General features: G+C 45.0%; 1 protein-coding gene across 2 annotated transcripts in view; it reads right to left on the reverse strand.

Annotated features, from left to right (window-relative positions):
- Positions 1-21,008, reverse strand: part of DOCK8 (dedicator of cytokinesis 8) — a 218,192-nt gene that overhangs the window by 73,088 nt on the left and 124,096 nt on the right. For both annotated transcript variants that reach the window (XM_028117339.2, XM_028117340.2), the window contains 8 exons: positions 14,057-14,174; positions 12,186-12,256; positions 10,983-11,121; positions 10,265-10,366; positions 6,622-6,717; positions 5,711-5,945; positions 3,144-3,308; positions 1,109-1,281 (listed from right to left, as the gene is read on the reverse strand). In XM_028117339.2, the coding sequence (XP_027973140.2) occupies positions 1,109-1,281; positions 3,144-3,308; positions 5,711-5,945; positions 6,622-6,717; positions 10,265-10,366; positions 10,983-11,121; positions 12,186-12,256; positions 14,057-14,174 (1,099 nt within the window). The remainder of the gene's footprint in view (positions 1-1,108; positions 1,282-3,143; positions 3,309-5,710; positions 5,946-6,621; positions 6,718-10,264; positions 10,367-10,982; positions 11,122-12,185; positions 12,257-14,056; positions 14,175-21,008) is intronic.

Genomic DNA, 21,008 nt, shown 5'->3' on the forward strand with positions numbered 1-21,008 from the left:
GTGTGTGGATTTTGTAAGAGAAACTATGTTGAAACCTGGAGAGTTTGATTTATCATAATCAGGGGAAATGATACTAGTTGAAAAACTTAGCCACGGAGGTCATGGATAACTGGAAAGAAAATTCACATGAAGAATTCATGGTAGCTTTGTGGAAAAACAAACAAACAAAAGCCACTGAATTATACACTTAGAAGGGTGAATTTTATGGTGTGTGGTTATATCACAGGCTCGAAAAAATTTTTCAAATGAGACACACTTTACAAAATATCTAAATCCTCAAAGGTGTCAAGGTCATCAAAAACGAGGGGAGTCTACGAAATTGTCACAACCAAGAGGAAACTAAGGAGACAGCAGTACAAAATATAACGTGGTATCCTGGCTGGGATCCTGGAACAGAAAAAGGACATTAGGGAAAAACTGAAGAAATCTGAATAAAATATGAACTTTAGTTATGAATGATCACAGACCAGTATTAGTTCATGAATTGTGACAAACATACCATTCTAATGTAAAATGTTAATAACAGAGACTAGGTATGACATATACAGAAACTTTCTGTACTCTAGTCACAGTAATTCCATAAATCAGCAACTGTTATAAAATAAAAAGAAATTATCAAGAGAAAGCAAAGAATTCATGGAAGGAAAACAGTATAGCCCAAGTCATCAACCATCTCAGGATCTGTTTTTGTTTATAAAACCTGGCTTTGCTCTTAGGAATTATTATATGGGATAATTAATCTGTGGATGTTAATGAATGTAAAGGGCAGATATTTAAAAAATAAATAAAAATAATGTTTGATGTTCTAGGCATCAAGAAAAAAAAAAGTTAAAGCTACATCGTTTCCCTTGAAAATAGACTCCATGTGGCTCAATCAGCTCTAAAAACTTTCCACCAGCGTCGACTAACTAACCGAGCAGATCTTCAAAGCCAGTCTCGCCTCTGCTTCTTTCCAGAATGGTCTCGATCATTTCAAAAGCTGAAGCATGACAACATGTGACCAGCAGAGCTATGGTACTGGTAGTGGTCCATTTTGTGTTGTTTCTCCAAGTTTTCGTTAAAACTAAAAAAGCTCGCGTCCCTTTCCCGTTGTTGGCATCCTCCTTACCTTTGAAGACATGATGCTCTTCACTTCCTCGTCTGCCGCGGAGTGTGTCCCCACGAGGTCTGGATTACTGCTGCTCATCACCCGGGCCTGCAGCAGCTTCGAACTCACGGCAGCAGCAGACGTGCGTCCGTATGTGTGGTAGCGCGGGTCAGGGAGGGCGGCAGTGGCACCACCTGCACCCCACCAGGTACAGACATGCCAACAGAAAGGGGATCCGAGTCACTTACTGTGCTTGGAAGGGAACTGAAGAGGGACAGGGTGGAGAGTGGAATGAAAACCCACTTGATTAGATCTTGGAATTAGGGTCTTATTATCAAATGCCTAGGGGAGGTCAGAGGGGCATTGCTTTGGGGGTAAGTAGTTCGGGCATGAGGCAGCAGGGAGTGGTGAGGACTGTGGTAAACTGGAAACACATGCCTCATCCAAAGGCAGGGGATGCTACTGAGCTTCAGCCTATTATTGCGACGGGGAAACAGCCCCCGGGGTCAGGAGAGCTCTTGCTTGCTCCAGACAAGCTGGAAATGGGAACTTTTAAATTTATTAATATTTGAATTAAGACAACTTTATAAGTCATGCAAGATTTTCTGAGATAGGAGAATCCAAGGAAGCATATGCACCTCATGAGGATAAATATATATTACATATCGTTGTTCACTTTTAACTATATGTCTTCCAAAGCGATTATGCGAGTCTATGAGATATTACCAGTATCTTTAAAAACTCAATCGAAATTATAGGTTTACTGGGGCACCTGGGTGGCTCAGTCCGTTAAGCATCTGCCTTCAGCTCGGGTCACGATCCCAGGGTCTTGGGTTTGAGCTCGGAACCTCGGAACCCTGCTCAGCGGGGAGTCTGCTTCTCCCTCTCCCTCTGCACCCCCACTCCTGCTCGCTCTCTCTCACTCTCTCTTGCTCTCTCTCTAATAAATAAAATCTTTTTTAAAAAAATTACAGGTTGGGCACCTGGGTGGCTCAGTTGGTTGAGCGACTGCCTTCGGCTCAGGTCATGATCCCGGAGTCCCGGGATCGAGTCCCGCATCGGGCTCCCTGCTCAGCAGGGAGTCTGCTTCTCCCTCTGACCCTCCCTGCTCTCATGTGCTCTCTCATTCTTTCTCTCAAATAAATAAATCTTTAAAAAAATTACAGGTTTACTTGTAATGAGGCTGCATGGACTAATAAAAATGGCAAGTTTCTTCATTAGGACCTGGAATTTTGTAAACTTGTTGATGCTACTTTTATATCCTGCTGACCAGAAGTACCGGTTGATCATGACCCTGTACATAACTGGGAAGAGTGGAGAAACACATTATTATTATTTCAAAAATTTAGTTTGGGGAAATGAGGAAAGGGATTTATCTTTTCACAATGAAAACTTTAGGAACCGGTGATCACCACTACTATAGGATATTTATTGTTTTTCTTTGTCATTATTATCCTAGCATCCTAGACACCTGTTGTCACTTCCCCATTTTTGAAAATAAAAGATCCTTACCTGAATCAAATTATCCACTGGGTAAAGACCAGTGAGGGGTTATCACGGAGGCAGAAAAAAAGAAGTGCTTTGGGTATAAAAAGAGGGAGGGGGGGGTGCCTGGGTGGCTCAGTTAAGTGTCCAACTCTTGATTTCGGCTCAGGTCATGATCACAGGATCCTGGGATTGGAGCTCTGGGTGTTGGGCTCCATGCTTAGCAGGGAGTCTGCCTGAGATTCTTTCCCTTTCTGTCTGCCCCTCCCCATGCTCATGAGCTCTGTCTCTCTAAAATAAATACATCTTAAAAAAAAAAAAAAAAGAGGGAGGGAGGCAGGAAGCAAGTCGGAAAAAAAAACGAGAAATAAAATTTTAATTTCAGCATTCACGTAAGTTTTGTATCATTGATACAAAAATAAATTAAAAATTAATAAAATCAATTTTAACTGAAAAAATAAAATTCAAATGTAAAATTGAACTTTGGGCTTTTTATTACATTTTGAATGACGGGGCAGCGGGTTGGGGGCGGGGCCTGTCTGCCAGGCGCCCGCAGCGGGGGCGACGCTACCTGTCTTGGGTGGGTCCCTCGGCGGCTCTGGCAGGCGGAAGACGTAGTGCACGTAGGAGGCCAACAGGCAGTTCCTCCCGTGCTGGTCCTTGGCCAGGTCCTTGCTGTTGTGCAGACTGTTGGCTATGGACACCACGGACTCAAACGCAAACTGGGAGAAGTTGGCTGAGGAACCAAGAGAAAAATAGGCGGCCTCACAATTGGTCCCGAATGAACCTGAGCTAGAATGTTCTCTGGGGCAGCATCCAGGAGTCCTCACAGCTGACCCGCTTCACCAGGCTGGGCACAACCATGGCCAGGGCAGGGTGAGCGGCTGTAGTGACTTACTCCTTACTGCAAACGACTTCACCTCTCCTCTGGCCAGCACTGTGGGTCTTCACCACAAAGACAGGAGACCGTCTAGGCATCCTCCCCCCTCTCCACCATGCCCGTGACCTGGGTGCTACTCAGTGGGACCTGCCCTGATGTGAGTACCATCACCTGGGAGCCTGTTAGAAATGCAGACTCTCAGACCCCCCAGACCTACTGAAGTCAGAATCCGCATTTCACAAGATGCCCCGGTGATTCTGACGCGCACTCCCGTTTGAGATGTGCCATTGCACCATGTGGACTCTTGGCGTGCAGGTTAATCTAAAAAAGTAGGTATAGGGCACCCGGGTGGCTCAGTCAGTTAAGTGGCTGCCCTCAGCTCAGGTCATGATCTTAGGGTCCTGGGCTCGAGCCCCGCATCCGGCTTCCTGCTCAGCAGGGAGTCTGCTTCTCCCTCTGTCCCTCCCCACTGCTCATGCTCTCCCTCTCTCTCTTTCAAAATAAAAAAGAACTTATAAAAAATAAACAAATAAAAATGTAGGCCTATCATGCCATTCTCCAAAGTGGGTCCGCACGAAACTATCGATTCACCGTGTACAGTCTTGTTCAGGAGCTCCCAGCCCTCCACGGTCTGGCTTCACCCTCGTTACCCAACCTTGTACCCATTCCTGCTCAAATTCAACTTGCTTTAAAATGAGGCAGTTGTTCTGTCCCCATCACATGTCTGCTCTGTCTTAGCTCTGCAATTTTTCTCACGCTGCTGTCCTCAGCTGGAAAGCCCTCTGTGCTCCCCCCAGCAAAATCCCACCAACCCTTCACCACTGGGCACCATCCCGCCTCCTCCGCGAAGCCTGGGACACTACTCAGTACAGGGCTTCAGGGACGCCAAGACTCAGAGTTCTTTGGCTGTTCCCGGTGGTAACCTCTGTCTCTCTGAGCAGGCTTCCAGCCTTCCGGGCTGAAGTGCATTTCTCCCACCTTCTTATCTCCCTCCTGTGACGACCATAGTGCCTGACAGATAGGTTCCAAATAAATGCCTATATGCTAAGTACCTCTACCTACTTGGCCTGCTGTCTCCCCAAGACAGGTGGCAACTTGCTACAAAGCAGCAGCTCAAAACCTAGGAATGTACACTTTGTCTACTGCAAAGGTCTGCGGGCAATCGCTGGAACATACAAAGCAGGGTGCACATATGTGGGCGCACGGGAAGGAATGTGGGGAGGCTGGAGCTTGCCACTCTGCAGGAATCTAGCTGGAGTGGCAAGGGCTTCACGTGGGAGATGCTGGCCTGCAGTACAGGATAACCGTATCTGTGGCGCCACGAGAGATACGTCCCAGGACACAGCGTGAATGGGGGATTCGGAGGTCCTCTTCTTCCCTGGCTCTGAAAGCTGCCCAGTGTGTGCCAGGCTCTGGGTTCATCACTCCCTCCCCACCCACTCACTCACGTGCCACAACCCCACTGTGTGATTCACTTCTTTTCTGACACTCCCAGGAACCCCTTCTGTTCTGAATCGGACACTCCAGAAGTCTTACACATTGTATTTGGTGTTCATTTGTTCCAAGTGAGCCTTTAAAATATATTCTCACAAAGTCTATATGAGCGGCTGCCAGGGGCTGAGGGGAAGGGTGAATGGGGAGTGGCTGCCAAGGCGCATGGGTTTCATTTTGGGCTAACGAAAATCTTCTGGAATTGGATACCAGGGTAGTTGCACAACCGCGTGAATGTGCTAAAAGCCAATGAATCGTATGCTTTAGTGAATTTTAAGGTATGCATATTATGTCTCAATAAAAAAAGTGATCCCACTGAATTTCAGTTTAGAGAGTTCCTTTGCTTCCATTTAATACGAGTTGTCTTACTTCCTTAAAACATTGTATCTCCTTGTTGGTCAAGAAGACAAAAATATCTCAGACGTCAAATAAATCCATCAATTACCAGGAATGGAATTTGAACGATCGCCTCTAATCATTCAATACATCTATTTCTAAAAACCATAATTTTAAGCATCCTATATTGATATGGTTTTCATTTTAACATCCAGGAAATCTAAAAAAGAAAAAATTATCACTGGTCCTGCCTTCCCTTGGACTCACATCATCAATAGAAAGGAAGATCCTCCCCCCAAAAAAAAAATTAAAGAAAAAAAAAAAGGAAGGAAGATCCCATCGTCCCTGTTCTCAGGATTTCTGGAAAATCATGTGTGCTACAAGGCACTGCCTGCCCCTCCTGCCTCCCCCCAGCCCCACGGGCCTCCCACCTGTTTGGCCGGCGATGACCATGGGCTGCACGGAGAGCTGGAAGAGCTTGTCCAGCACCAGATGCAGGAAGAGAACCAGGGGCTCCAAGCGGGAGGAGTTCAGGCAGATGAGGCTGAGCTTTAGCTCATGCTCCAAAGAGGTCTCGCTGATCTTCTGGTCCAGCACGCGGATGGGGAAGGTCACCTGGCTCTCCAGGGAGTGGCAGAGGGTGAAGAACTTCTCCAGGTGGTTGTCCTGGGAAGACAGACGGCAGGCCTCCTGGGGCTGACCCCATCCACGCTCACCAGTGGATGCGTGAGCGCAGACAGTTCTTCACGGTGGAGCCTCAGGTCTGGGGACTAGGGCCCGGGGGTTTCAGACCAAGGCTATAAACGGCTCTACAGAGCAGTAGGCACAAAACAGGACCTCCTGATGACTAGTGACTGAAGAAAACAGAATTTGGCCTCTGATTCGGTTTGTGGGCAGAGGCAAGGACACCTGGTTAAACACACAGCCAAAAAAGGGTCTGAGCAGATGTAAAGTGCAGACGGTGGTAAGAAAAGGAAGGAACAGAGAACTGGGTGGGGGGGAAGCTTGGAGAAATGGCAGAATGACAGGGGGAAGTGAGACACCAGCAGGAAAAGGTTGCACATGGAGCCCCTCACAAGGTTTCTCAGCCCACAGTGAAGACACTGTGTTCCCTCATCTAGGCGCTCGACATTTTTAGGAGGTCTCTCCCTTTAAACAACCAGTAAAACCTGAACAGGTCTGTATGCCTCCAAAAAGAATAAAGGTGATTTTTTGTTTTATCCATGCATGAAAACTCTCACTGATCTTTTATCGGACCATCCATAGAGGTTTCTCTGCTGCACCCCCTTCTTCCTTAGGAGCCCTCTGACTCTGATTTGAAGAGGACGCTGATGTTCCTTACCTGGGTGTGAACAGAAGAAACAGCTTGCACTTCAATATTAAATACTCCCTTATGTCCTTCAGCCCACTTAATGGGAGGATTCTGTAAAGGGACTTTCTGTGTTAAAGAGAAAAAACAAAAAATGATTAGCAATTCAATTCCCCTTTCTGGCTGCCGACAAGCAGAGCGAGGCAGCTCGAGTGTAAATGTCAGGGTTATACATGTATCTCCCTCCCTGGAAGCCTGCCAGAACTAGCCTTGGAGTTACGGGTCCCACACTCAGGTTAAGCTCTTCACTGAACTAGTTATTGTCACTCTGACAAGTCGCATTAACTCTCATTTTCTTATCCCGAAAGAAGGGGTCTGAAGTGAGTGAGCCATCTTAAGCTCCCATCCAGGACAGATGACCCTGGATTCTAGGGACTGGAATAAAGTAATAAAATTGCAGTGATTTCCCTGTTAATCAGGAATGTCAAGACAAAGTGTAGACTATCTTATGAGACATGAAATTTTAATGCTTTCAAGGGCCTACAGTTACTTTGCCTTTTAAGAAAATGTTTCCAAAGAGCAGGCCCACTAGGTTCCTGAATTAATTACTCAAAATGACTCTTCTATACCATTTATATTTCGACAGTCCTGCAGTCCTTAGGGACCATTTCTTGCCTTCAATTCCCACCAGAATCAGCATTCTCTAGAGACCTCAACATACAGCACTGAGAGAGAACGGCCTAGCCTGACCCAGTCACGGGAGTGTGGGCACCTCTTGCCTTCTAGTGGAAGGAAACATGCCGCACTCGCAAGAGTATGATGTATGCATGGGGTGCGGACTTCTGGAACCTTCCAAGACAGAGTCACAAACTGGGCCCCAAAGCTGGATCCAGCCTACAGACAAGTTCAGTGTGGCCCAGTGTTGGAAACATTTTGGATTAGTTGCCAACATTTGAAAGTCAAGGAACTTCACATGAAAGCTTGCTTTATGTTTTTGTTTTGTTGTAAGATTTTTTTATTTTTTTGAGGGAGACAGAGAGAGAGCAAGTGGGGAGAGGGGCAGAGGGAGAGAGAGAATCTCAAGCAGGCTCCATACCGAGTATGGAGTCTGATGTAGGGCTGGATCTCATGACCCTGAGATCATGACCTGAGCCGAAATCAAGAGCTGCACGCTCAACCAACTGAGCCACCCAGGTGCCCCCAAAGCTTGCTTTTCTAACTTCCTTTGAGAACTGGAAGATACGAAGACAGGCCTGCATGCCAGCGTGGTGGGATGTGACCCTCAACAGACAGACAATCTCCAGCGTGAACACATTCCACCAGGACTCAGCACTCATGATGTTGCTCATCTGACCCCTGGGGTCACCAGAGTTTACCACCTATAATCTAAAGTAGCGCTGTCTGCTACAAATATTAGGTGAGCCATATATGTCACTTGAAATCTACTGGTAGTCACTTTTCTCAAAAATTAAAAAGGAACATGCAATAATACTTTTAATACTAAGTTTCATTTAGCCCAATATAGCCTAAAGATTATCGATACAATATATAATCAATATAAAAAACTATACATGAGATATTTTACATTACTTTTTCCCCACTAAGTCTTTGATAGCAGAGTTGTATCTTATACTTACAGCACATATCAGTTTGAACTAGCCACTTTCAGGAACCACATGTGGCTAGTGGACAGTGCGGGTGAAGCTAAGGGTATGTCTATGAGGGTAGCATAGGGCAAGCAGTAAAAAGGAACGAATATAAGGAAATTAGTTTAAGCATTGAGTTTGTGGCTTGCCATGCATTATCTCAATTAGTGTCCACAGCAACTTTATAGGCAGGTATGGTTCAGTTCATTACTGAGACTCAGAGGGTAAGCAGCTCCCCTATGTTCTCATAGCTAGGGAGTGGTAGCATCTGGATTTTGGATCCAGATGTGTCGGTCCCCAAAACCCCAGGTTTGTCTTGCAGCATTAAGAAAATAACTGGGCATTCTAGGAAATCAGAATGTGCAGCTTGATGATAAAAAGGTGGTTTTCAGGGCTTTGGCAAGGGGCCACGTGTCCAAATCATAACGAGTCATCAGGGAACGTCTGTGAACATACTCAGGTTGATCTCAGGTGGTTTTGAGGCAAGTGGTTTTGGTGGGAAGCCAGGCATGTGCCTGTAGCCCAGAGCAAGGGAAGCTTCCCTCTCCAGGGGAAAAAAGCAAATATGACAATAACTGAATAGCTTGGGGATGACAGATGGGTAGTCAGAGTGGAGAAGAAAGTTGACTCTAAAAGTTGAAACAAACTCCAAATTCCTGGGAAATCCTTCAACTTGAAAACTGCAAGGAAAACAAAAGATAAAGTTGGGAGGGGGAGCCCTATAGATAAAGAGTCTTACAAGACATGTCAACCAACAGCAATGTGTGAATCTTATTTGGATCCTGATTCAAACAAACAACTATAAAAAAAAAATGACATGGGGGGGTACCTGAGTGGCTCAGTCAGTTGAGCGTCTGTCTTCAGCTCAGGTCATGAACTCAGGGTCTCCTACCTCGGGCTCCCTGCTCAGCTCAGGGGAGTCTGCTTCTCCCTTTATGCTTTCTCTCTCTCTCTCAAATGAATAAATGAAATCTTTAAAAAAAATGACATTGATGAGATAACTGGAAATTTGATCACTGAATGGATATTTGAAGATAAGGGAATTATTAATTTTTAAGGTATGACAATGGCATTGTGATGGTTAAAAAAAGAGCCCTTATCTTTTAAGATAATTTAAAAATAGTTATAAATGAAATGATAACGATATCTGGGATGTGCTTCAAAATCATACTTTTTGATGCAAACCTGCAGCAAGCCAAGCGAGAAGCATGAGAGTTGATGCAGAGCTGGCGCTGTGGGGGCAAGCAGCGGAGAGTCCTGTGGGCCCTCTTAAACGGGTGGATTGCAGCAGAGTTTGGGTGTGCAAGAGGCAGCGCAGGGAACGGGGGGAAGGACAGACTCCTGACATTGGCATCTTTAGAGGAATAAAGGTATCCAACTGCAGAGGGCCACAACTGACCCAGAGGAGAAACTGGTGGCAGTTAGTGTGGGAACCTTTTAAAAGGATCAGTGCTGAGAGCAGCTGTTAACACAAATGGGCTCTGTTTGCCTCCCCGTTTACAATGTATTATTCTGTGAATCCCTTTCTTGTGAATAATGCAAGGTAATGCTTCCTCGAGTGTGAGGTGCATTTACCAAACATTCCGAGTCGGTGATGAATGGGGTTTCATGACCAGTTACTTCTCCCCTCCTATCAGAGCAATGTGCTCTCAGAAGATGCAACGTGATGGGGTGCCTGGGTGGTGCAGTTGGTTGACCATTGGACTCTTGGCTTCGGCTCAGGTCATGATCTCAGGGTCGTGAGGTCGAGCCCCATGCTGGACTCTGCGCTGAGTGCGGAATCTGCTTCAGTTTCTCTCTCCCTCACCCTCTGCTCCCCCTGCCTCACACGCTCTCTGTCTCAAATAAATAAATAAACCCTTAAAAAAACAAAACAAAACAAAAAGAAGATGTAATGTGCTGACAGGTGATTGCTACCCAAAACATGCAGCACATTCTCAGTCATGGTTAAGGGAACAAGAAGTGGATCTGGGAAGGTGGTCCGAGACCACGGCTGGACAGGAAACGCCAATGGCTAACGTGCTGGTTACCTCTGCAGAATGCATGGAGTAATTGGGTGGCAGCTTTTCCAAGGCAACTGGGAGACAATAGGATCCAGTTTGAAGACGTTCATTTAGGAGAATTGGCAGCCACTGAAACAGATGATGTAAAGAATAAAGCGGTATTTATTACAGCATATAATTCTGGCCATTTATCTAGCTCACAATAATCAAATGCAACTAAATGATGATTAGATATTGACCAGGCCTCTTTTGGGCAGTAATTTCTGTCAAGTTCTTTGCATTTTAAATTCCCTGAGAGCTCCTGAGATAGTAATATCAATGATTTACTGCTTTCAGAGCCGAAGCAGTAGCATTTTTCTTTACAGCCAATGTTTGTGAGTGTCTGGACAACATCAATGTTTATTTTACCTTTTATATTTTTTAAAGAAATAACTTTCTTCTGCTGGGAGGAAAAAGAGCTGGTCTTATACGTGGAGCATATATATGAAATCTGGAAATAATGGACATTGCAATGCTTTTTTATAAAGGAGTATTCTTCCAATATCTATTACCCACAAGCTTGCCATTCCAGAAATTTGTCATCTGCTAAGTCAAGTCATTTCTGCTCTTTGCTGGAATCTGGTCTGGCACATTTTGCTACTTCTGACAGGAAAAAAGCAAGTGAATAGAACCGAGTTGTTTATCCCTGCAGGGACCTCGGAGTCCAACCACTGCAGTGTGAATAGGCAAGTTGGCAAAGACTCACCGAATATCCCAGAAGACTTTCCACGGAGGCTCCCTGCTTCTGCTGACAGCTGATATGATAGAAGGTGAACAGGAGGTGATGATTTACTGTGAGTTTAGCGGGGAGCTTGATTTTCACTTCTTCATAGAAGTCAGGAGACCTGTTTCAAAAGCACATTATACATGAATAACTTTTAGCAAGAACAGTGACTTCTCTATCAGTTGTAATGCCACAGGCCCTTTGCTCCTCAGAATTTGCCTGCTTGGTGTTTTGCTTTTCATTTTGTATCATTCTGCTCCCACACTGAAGATCCTTGAGACCAACTTTTATACCACCAGATATGCTTTGCTTACATAAGATTGCTCACAAACTAAAGGCTTTGTCAGGAAAAAAAAAAAAAAAACTCCACAAATAATGGAAAAGTTCAACTTAATGTGAAAAGAACATGAGGCCCCGAGTCTTGCTGTGACCTCCTTTTCTATCTCCACCCCCAAGAACAGGGACTGGCACATGGCTGGGATTCATCAAAGGAATTTGGATTAGCAAATGAATGCTGGTGGGAAAGGAAAGGAACCTGATTTACTGAATTAACAAAGTCCCAGAGACCTAAGGGCGTCAGGTGCATTACTCACTTCAGCCTCATCCCAAGGCAGGAAAGAGGGTTCAGAGAAATACTTCCAATGGATCAAGGTTATCAAACCAGGTTTAAACCTGAGTCCATCTGACCCTCCCTCCCTTACCTGTAAAATGTCAATAACGGTTTGAGACATTATTCTGTGACTCAATTTACCCACAGAATAATGAGGGTTCCATTTCTCTTTTGGACAACTTAAATGTTCTTAGAGTAGATAATAAGGCAGATGGAGACAAGGAGACAGGGAAAGAAGAGCTGGATTTTGCTTCTGGCTCCCTGCAGTATCTCCAGGCAAGTTAGGAAATTTATTTATTTAATACCATAAAACTTCTCTGTATCATACTACATCAGAAGGCTCCAGAAAGTCAAAACAATATTCGTTCTTAAAGACATGTTCTTCTCCCGGTCTTCGTTAATGGCAGGAAGTATGCACCTCCAACAGAGAATCATAGAACTGACATATATTTCCTTTGTCCTTTAGACCCTGAGATATAAAAACTTTTGGGAGGAATCACCAAAAGGGGATCCAGAAAAGCCAGGAGATAATGACACAACCGTGGCATATATTTGGAACTCTGAAATGTACTTACTTATTATGGTATGTAATAGCTGTGTATATTTCCTGCAGAAATTCAGGGCCACTGGATTTTCCAAAGATGACCTGTGCACCAATATAGAAAGGACCAAATTAGCAGTGATATTTGGGTGTATCAAATCAACTATCATCAGCCCCATGGCTGTTCTGGTCTCACAAAGCTACATTTTATAAATTAAGGGTGCTGGGTTTACAACTGACCCAACTGCATACAAGAACCAACCGTGAAAGGTAAACTGAGGTCCCAGGGAGCTGTATTAGTGACCAAGAGTCACAGGTTTGTGAGACTGGAAAAATAAAGCCCTCTCCACTCTGCCTCACTGTCTAGAGGCCCGTACTCCAGGCAAAGCCACATAGTTTTTCCCTCAGTTACTCTGGTCCAGGTTCTTTTCCCTCCAAAGACATGGACCTGTTCACTTCGGTGATCAGGACCTTCACTGGCTTGTTGACAGGTCTCTGCTATTTAGAAAAAGACACTAGGGGCGCCTGGATGGCTCAGCTGGTTAAGCAGCTGCCTTCGGCTCAGGTCATATCCCGGGGTCCTGGGAAGGAGCCCCACGTCGGGCTCCCTGCTCAGCGGAGAGCTTACTTCTCCCTCTCCCTCTGCCTGCCGCCCTGCCTACTTGTGCTCTCTCTGTGTCAAATAAATAAATAAAATCTTAAAAAAAAAAAAAAAGGAACCTCCTCTGGCCTGACTCAGCCCTGAAGGCATAGGATTTGACTCACCTTTGGGCAAAGAAAACGAGCCTTCTCCTAAATGCAGCAATACTCATGACAAGGTCCCAGGGCTTAGGGAGTGGAGAACAGGCTGGGATTGGCCCTCACTTGTCCCCTCCAAGAAGCTGCTGCACAGCTGTACCTGGCAGCCCTGGGAGCTCTGCTAGGGGCCAGAGCAGAGAGAACAAGGGGAGCCCTCCTTGAGAGCTTCTTTCCCATCACTGTCACAAGAGGATACCTTGCTTTGGGAAGGTGAGTGGGTCAACAGAAGGATCGTTTACAGAAAAAAAAAAAAGTAGGTATCTGAAGAATAGAAGCACTGGAAAAAAATTCCTTCAGTAGAAAGGTATAGGAACTGAATTCTAGGACTTAGGGAAAATAGTAATAGCTAACTGCCCATCTCACTTAGTGGCAGATAGGTAAAATAATTCAAATTCTGGTCTTTTGGGTTCCTTAGAGAATTCTGTACTATATATTTAGTATTTGATTTATGTTTTGCCTCAGGCTGAAGATCCATTCCTGAAGGGTGTTGAGATGGTGTGTGTTTATTTATTTATTTTTAAGATTTTATTTATTTGACAGAGAGAGACACAGCGAGAGAGGGAACACAAGCAGGGGGAGTGGGAGAGGGAGAAGCAGGCTTCCCGCTGAGCAGGGAGCTCGATGCGGGGCTCAATCCCAGGACCCTGAGATCATGACCTGAGCTGAAGGCAGATGCTGAATGACTGAGCCACCCAGGCGCCCCTAGTGTGTGTGTGTTTATCATCCCTGGGCAATACTTTGCATTTATCTCCAGACGCCATCTGGGCTTGGGCAGAGTGCAAACATGGCCGACACAGCCGGGGCCGTCTCTCCAGCTCTTACACCATTCGGGTGGTATGGAAAGTTTTCATAACATCTTTCAGTGCTCTAAAATGCTCTGCATCCCCAAACTCCACAGATCACTACGGAATAAGTCAGGGAAGAGACTTTCAATTTAGACTGACCCTGTTTCCCCTTCAGCACACTGGGACCAATATCGGACTAGCCATCAGGGCCTTTGCAGGTGCTGATATGTGGGCTTGACCGGACAGACTCTGTACGCTGACAAGCCCTGGATTCTGTCTGCGTGGACCCCGGTGGGAGGCACACACTTATCTCTGTCTTTACCGGCATAGCATCGCTGGCATCCTCTCCACACATAAACTGAATCTTTATTGTAATATTCCGGGCCGATGCCAGTTTGTTAGCAAAGTTCAGCCTCTGTGGGTAGACGTAGAGGAGATTTCTGGAAAAGAAAAAATAAAGAACCAGTGAATACGGTCTGGAGGTTATTGTGGCCAAGTTCTTCCCTGAACGCGAAAGCTTGCACGCATGAGGTAATTATTCCAAAGGAGTTTCTCCTTTCAGAAGTGAATTATTTTTCGAGGAGTGAGTTCTGACGGATTCTTCTTCAGCTGCAGCCAACTGATAATAACCAACACTGTTCTCTGCTCTGCTACACAGCGAGACGGGGTCTCTTGCCGCCTTCGAATATGGAAATCTGCCTAGAGGTAGTATGTCTGATACAAAGAAAGCAACAAGGGGCGCCTGGGTGGCTCAGCCGTTAAGCATCTGCCTTCGGCTCAGGTCATGATCCCTGGGTCCTGAGATCGAGCCCCGCACTGGGCTCCCTGCTCCGCGGGAAGCCTGCTTCTCCCTCTCCTACTCCCCCTGCTTGTGTTCCCTCTCTCACTGTATCTCTATCTGTCAAATAAATAAATAAAATATTTAAAAAAAAAAACAAAGCAACAAAAGGTTCAGCTCATTTTGTTTTTTAATTATTTATTTGAAAGATTTTCTTTTTAAGTAATCTCTACGCCCAACAAGGGGCTTGAACTCACAACCCTGAGCTCAAGAGTCGCGCTCCACTGTCTGAGCCAGCCGGGCACTCCTCAGCTCATTTTAAACACAATGACCAAAGGCCATGGGCCTAACTTCGTTTCCTTTCTTTCTCTTTTTCCCTTTCTAATCTGTACAAAGCAGCTTCAATTTCTTCTTACCATGGCATTCTAGATGGGCTTAGCTTTCTTTTCCTACCTAAGACGACAGTTCAAACCTCCAGCCCAATAAGCTATATGACAATAACACAAAAACATGAAAAATATATCCATTTATCTGACAGCTATGGGACAGGTACTAGGCTAACTATAATTTTGTATGTTTTTTTCTATTTGCATTTTTACTAGTATATTCCACTAAAAGGTAAGCTCTGGGAAGGCAGAGATTTTTATATGTTTGATCCACTGATGAATCACCAGCAGTTGGAATAGTGCCTGGGACATAGTAGGTGCTAACTAAGTATTTGTTGACTAGAAAAACAAGTGTGTATTTTTTTGATGAATCATATTCCTGACTCAAAGAAATAATGATGTTAACATTCACAGAGCACTTATCCTGAGCCAGGCAACGTTCCAAATACTTTTTTTTTTCTTAAAGATTTTATTTATTCATTAGAGAGAGAGAGAAAGAGTATGAGTCGGGGGGAGAGGCAGAGGGAGAGGGAGAAGCAGGCTCCCCACTGAGCAGGGAGCCCGACACGGGGCTCGATCCCTGGACCCTGAGATCATGACCTGAGCCGAAAGAAGACCCTTAACCATCTAAGCCACCCAGGCAGCCCCCAAACACTTCTTATTTATTAAACTGTTAAATTCTCATAATTATCCTATAAGTAGGTTGTGTCATTGTCATGTCGCAAATAAAGAAAAAAGTGAGATACAGAGAGGTTACATAACTTGCCCCAAATTACATAGGTAGGCAATGTCAGTCGGGAAGTAAAGTCAGGAAGTCTGGCTCTCTCTCATGCGTTCCCTCTCATCAGACCCCCACTGAAATGACAAGAATGACCTTGCCATACCGTGTTACTCATGACATCTCTCAGTGACAAGTCTGCCTAACTTTCTGGGTCCTACTAACATATAAGTGTCGACAGGATACAAGGACTGACTCAAGTGTCCCCTTCTTTGGGCAAATGTCTTGTGTTCCTCACACTTGGCCCACTATTCTAACTCCTAGGTAGCACATTCACCCCGGGACAGATACATTCTTGTTCCAAAGGCTTCCAAGATGACAAAACAACTTTGTGTGAATTAGACACCAGGAGAGGAGTGACTGTGAGGGACCAGGTGACCAGATTTTCCTTTAGTGGATGTAGGTTCCTGTAAGAGTTTACAAAGACTTGCCTATTAATCCATACAAGGGTTTCTCAACCTCACCGGTAGTGACATTTGGGACTGACAATTCCTTGTTGTGGGGCTGTTCCATGCATTGTAGGACATTCAGCCCCATTGCTGGCCTCTCTCTACCCACTAGACATTAGAAGTATTGCCCTCCTTCTCAGTCCCGACAATCAAAAATGTCTCCAGAAATTGCCAAATGTCCCTCAAGGAGCCGAAATCACCCCCGTTTGAGAACCACTTATTGACGCATGGGAATTTGCGCACTAAAGATCCGTACATTGATCCCCGGCCGATTTCCCATCTTTGATAGACACAGTCAATACCATTCATTGGGTCCATATTCAAATGTAAAGTACGCTGCACTGGAAGAGGGTGAAGTCAATGCTCAAGTATAAGGCAGAAGATGAAAAATCCTTATCTGTGTAATTTATGAGGTCTGTTGACAGGGAAATCAAAAGAGAAGGACTAAGCTGGCAATGACTCTGTTCCTGCAACTCTAACACCTTTGTTGTAATAAGCAGTTTGATCCTGCCATCACGTGTGGGTGGAAATGGTCATTTCAGACCCGTGTCTGCATAAACGTCCAGATTTGCTCCATGGCTCTTCCTTGCTATGACAGTATCAGCAGGGACAACCCTAAAAACCACAACCCCAGACAAGACCAAGTGAATGGGCTGAGCGAACCCACTCCTGATGGACCAGGCTTGACAGCCCCCAGTGATTTGGTACCAGACATATAAATTAAGAGCAAGCCATGTGACAAGAGTTAACGTTCAAGGGAGAGCTTCCTGAACAACCAGGAACGGATGTACTGATGCTCAGAATCCCATTTTCATAATAAAATTTCAGAGTTTGAAATTCTGTTCTGTAATATAGTTCATGCAAATTATCATTGTTAAAAGCAAAGATACTTATTTCCCTGAGTGTCGTACAACCTTTAGTCTTACGCCAGGCTTCAAGCAAGGTGCATTCCATTAGCCTGCTGGTCACTGAAAGCCAAGCACAAACCCAGCTGCTGCCTGGGCTATTCTGCAGAACCCCGGCACATGGCAAAACATTAACAAATATGTGGGGAAGTAGAGGAGGTGGGCAACCAAACGCTGCAGGGAGAGACTGGGGAGATAAAGATATGCAGGTTCATGTGCACCCTGAATTGCTTCGAGAGGGAAAGAGGCAGCTCCTTTCCCTAAATGTTTTGACCTCAGAACTCATTTCGTTAATCTATTCTTTCATGGTATATTTAACATGTGTAATGTTCTGAGAAATCACTTGGGAAAACACTGATATAAACTTATCTGGGGACAGAGGAACATCCCACACCAAGGGAGGAAAAATGCACACAGACTCTCTGCTGAAACAGTTTTGCAGGATAATGAGTGAAGGCTCTCGGGTATTCAAGGAGAGAAAATGCAACTTGGAATTACCAAGAACACACAGCAGCTGTTACTTTGCTTGTGCAAGTTCAAAGGCCAAGGATGCAAATAAATAGCATTCCTATGTCTTACTTTACCCCAGACTCTCTGTATTGGGTGACTCGCTGGAGGCAGAATGGGGGTGACACAGTGCTGGGGACAGATCTGAATCGCTCTATCTTGTGACGTCTCCAGGCCACTCTGCCTCGGGCACGGATGGTCTGGCATGGTACGCACACTTCCCTTGCCTCTGGCCTTCCCTTGCCTCTGTTTCCAACTCTTTCTAGCTACCGTCCCGTCCTCTTATGGATCTCCTGTGATCTCAGGATCACCGCTGGCCGTAAATGGCCAACTGCATTAACTGCTTCCTACACTGAAGTGAAAAAAGAACATAAATGAAAGGGCACAGAGGCCCTGGAAGGGAAAGGGACAGTTTGTCCTCTAGGAGTTAGCCACGGAGTAGTGCTGTGACCGAGCCCGTGGCTGTGCCAGTGGCACCTTCCAGATCTTGCTCTGTCAGACGGAGGGAGCGCAACTGGGAGGCTGTTAGGAATGGACATGGATGTAGTAAGGAGGACAGAAGGCAGTCCAAAGTTGGGTGTGGGCACGTGGCTGGGGGTAGCGACCCCTCTCTGCTCACGCTTGCTTATCTTTGTGGCCACCGCTCCCCTCTGCAGAGTGAATGTTTACCGAGTGGTCATGTCAAGAGTGGGTAAGGGTGTTGGCTCTGGAGCCAGAGAGCTGACCGTGGGCAAGTTACTCAGCCTTTCCAAAGCCCCAGTCAGGCTAACAGTCGTCCCCACCTCGCAGGGCTGTGGTGTGCATTAATGAGTAACTATCCTTAATTATTAAGGACAGTTATGATGATGATGATTTCCTGCACACAGCAGGGTCAGATACACACCACAACCTACAGGCTCCACTCCAAACCACCCTCTTGTCTCACCTGGACCACTGCAATGCCTTCAAGTCATCTCTTGACTTTTACACTTGCCCCTTATAATTTACTCCTTATGTATCAGTCAGGAGGACCTTTTCAAAACTGTAAAACAGATTATGGCAGGCCCCTACAAGGGATTCCCAAACTTCTCATTATGAGCCCTACATGATCTGGCCCCTGGCAATTCCTCTGACCCCATTGATCATTACTTTCCCGCACTAGCCTTTTTTTTTTTTTTTTTTAAGATTTTAGTTATTTATTTGACAGAGAGAGACACAGCGAGAGAGGGAACACAAGCAGGGGGAGTGGGAGAGGGAGAAGCAGACTCACTGCTGAGCAGGGAGCCCGATGCGGGGCTCCATCCCAGGACCCCGGGATCACGACCCAAGCCGAAGGCAGATGCTTAAGCAACTGAGCCACCCAGGAACCCCTTCACTAGCCTTTTTTCAAGGCCTAGAACATTCTAAACTGATTCTCAACTGACAGGGCTTTTGTACCTGCTGTTCCCAGTTCTCTAAAGGACTGGTCCCTTCTTATCTCTTAGGTTTCAGCTCACATGTCCTATATCATCAAAGAGATCTTTCCTATCATCCTCTAGAGTTGGTCCACTCCAAACTCTTTCTCACACACAAACTCTCTCTTTTATAGCCATGATTATGAAAGCAATATGATTTTGACAATATGTATTCATTTTTCAATCTTGAATAGCTGAAAAGTACAGAAAAGTATAAAGAATAAAATATCAACTACCTAATATCCTACTACATTGAGAAAAATCACTGTTCAGATTAGCCTATTTCCTTCTGTCTTTATTTCCTCTGTACGTTAAACAGTTTTATCCTACTATATATATGAAGCTTTATCTTGATTTTGTATCATTTAATGTTCAGTTATGACTGTTTTCCCAATGAACATGATTTTAATGCCTACATGATAATTCCATGTGATGAATATGCCATCATTTATACCAGTTTCCAAAAAGAAGCATTCGAGTTATTTCCTTTTTCTCAGTTATTAAGCTGTGATGAACACTTTATCTATCTTGTCCCTCTGCAATATAATGCAGTTTTGGAAAAATCTCTTTAGGTTCTGTAAAGTTCAATTTCTTCACCTTTGAATTAATTGAAAAAAACACCAATCCACCTTTCATTATTCTGAGCTTGAAGAAATAATGAAGCAGAGTTTGTAAAAATGCTTTGAAGTAGCTGGAGGAAAGGGTCTGTGTAAATCACAGCGGATAAGCAGGTGAGCTGTCCCCCCACTCTTCTCCCATGTCCCAGTACAGGGGCACCGCCTACCTCGCCCACCCATCCCCCCAACACTGGTCCACAATTTTGCACACTGCTTCCATAGGAATGGCAAACCCTCGTGCTCAAACATCATCACCATGGGCACTCAATGCCCTGCCCCATACTGAACGCACTTTCTACGGGACACACAGCTGGAAGGAAACTTCCAGAGAATTTAGCTCAACATCCCTTTTTGCAAGCCTGGAACCTGCCTCCAGGGAGGTTAAATGGCTTTACCTAAGCATTTTTTTAGGAAGGTGAATCTCCCAAGGATCATTATATTTCTTATCGCAACAATGCTACGTGATGTGTTTTGTTAAATATGCATTCTTTGAAAGAAAATGAATATATGAAAATAGGAATGTTGTCTCTTGGGAGGGAAGATCTACCTGCATGCTCAGTAATTTGGAGAGCCTAAACCAGGTAAGATTATCAAGAAACTGATAAATGGGCTCATATGTTTTATATGTGATAAATTACATGCCTCGTGTTACCTAGAGAAAAATCCCAAGAATTATGTCATCTAACGATTTTTGAGAAGGTAACCCATAAGCAAGATGAAACTCACTGGTTCTGGCTGAGTGATTTTGAAAGCTGCTTTAGTCCGGGCAGGCCCGGTGTATACACATGGCATTGAGTACAATCTCATTTTCCCCAAACACAGACAAGAATGGCTCTCCTTGGTCCTATGCATCATGACATTTAACAGAACATGTGGCATTCATCAACAGCTTTCTTTCCAGAGCCATTTCAGATGGCTTCTCTTGATTACAAACTGTTTTGGAAACTTCGAATTTTTTCTACTGATTCCTCAACAGCCCCTCCACTGATTTTTGAACTGCTCTAAGTGAGCAGCTACAGGAAGTCAGAAGCTAACTTGTGGAAACGTTATTCTTAGATGGAACTGGTGACCACACTCTCTGCTTGGGACTGTCTTCTACTTCCTTTGCTGAAAACGGGTTGACACGGGACCTAGAAATCTTGCAAAGCCATAATGCAAAAAATACAAGTTTGGTTCCTGCTCAGTTTAGCCCAACGTCTATCCCATACGAGAAAACAAAGAGAAGAACCTGCCCCTATCACTTATCTCAAAGATGACATCTGTGTTCTCTTCTAGGAGTTTCTCCAGCTTGGAGTGCAGCTCAAGGAGCAGGTGAGCTACAGCAAAGAGAACACTGGACACTTGTTTAAACAACTGGACACTTTGCTCTCTAGCCGAGCTAACACAAGTGAGCCAGCAGGAGAGAAGGCAGAGCCTTGAGA

This window comes from Eumetopias jubatus, unplaced genomic scaffold, assembly GCF_037043125.1.
Source record: "Eumetopias jubatus isolate StellerSeaLion01/CBP00866 unplaced genomic scaffold, mEumJub1_p1.0 scaffold_15, whole genome shotgun sequence".
NCBI lineage: Eukaryota > Metazoa > Chordata > Mammalia > Carnivora > Otariidae > Eumetopias > Eumetopias jubatus.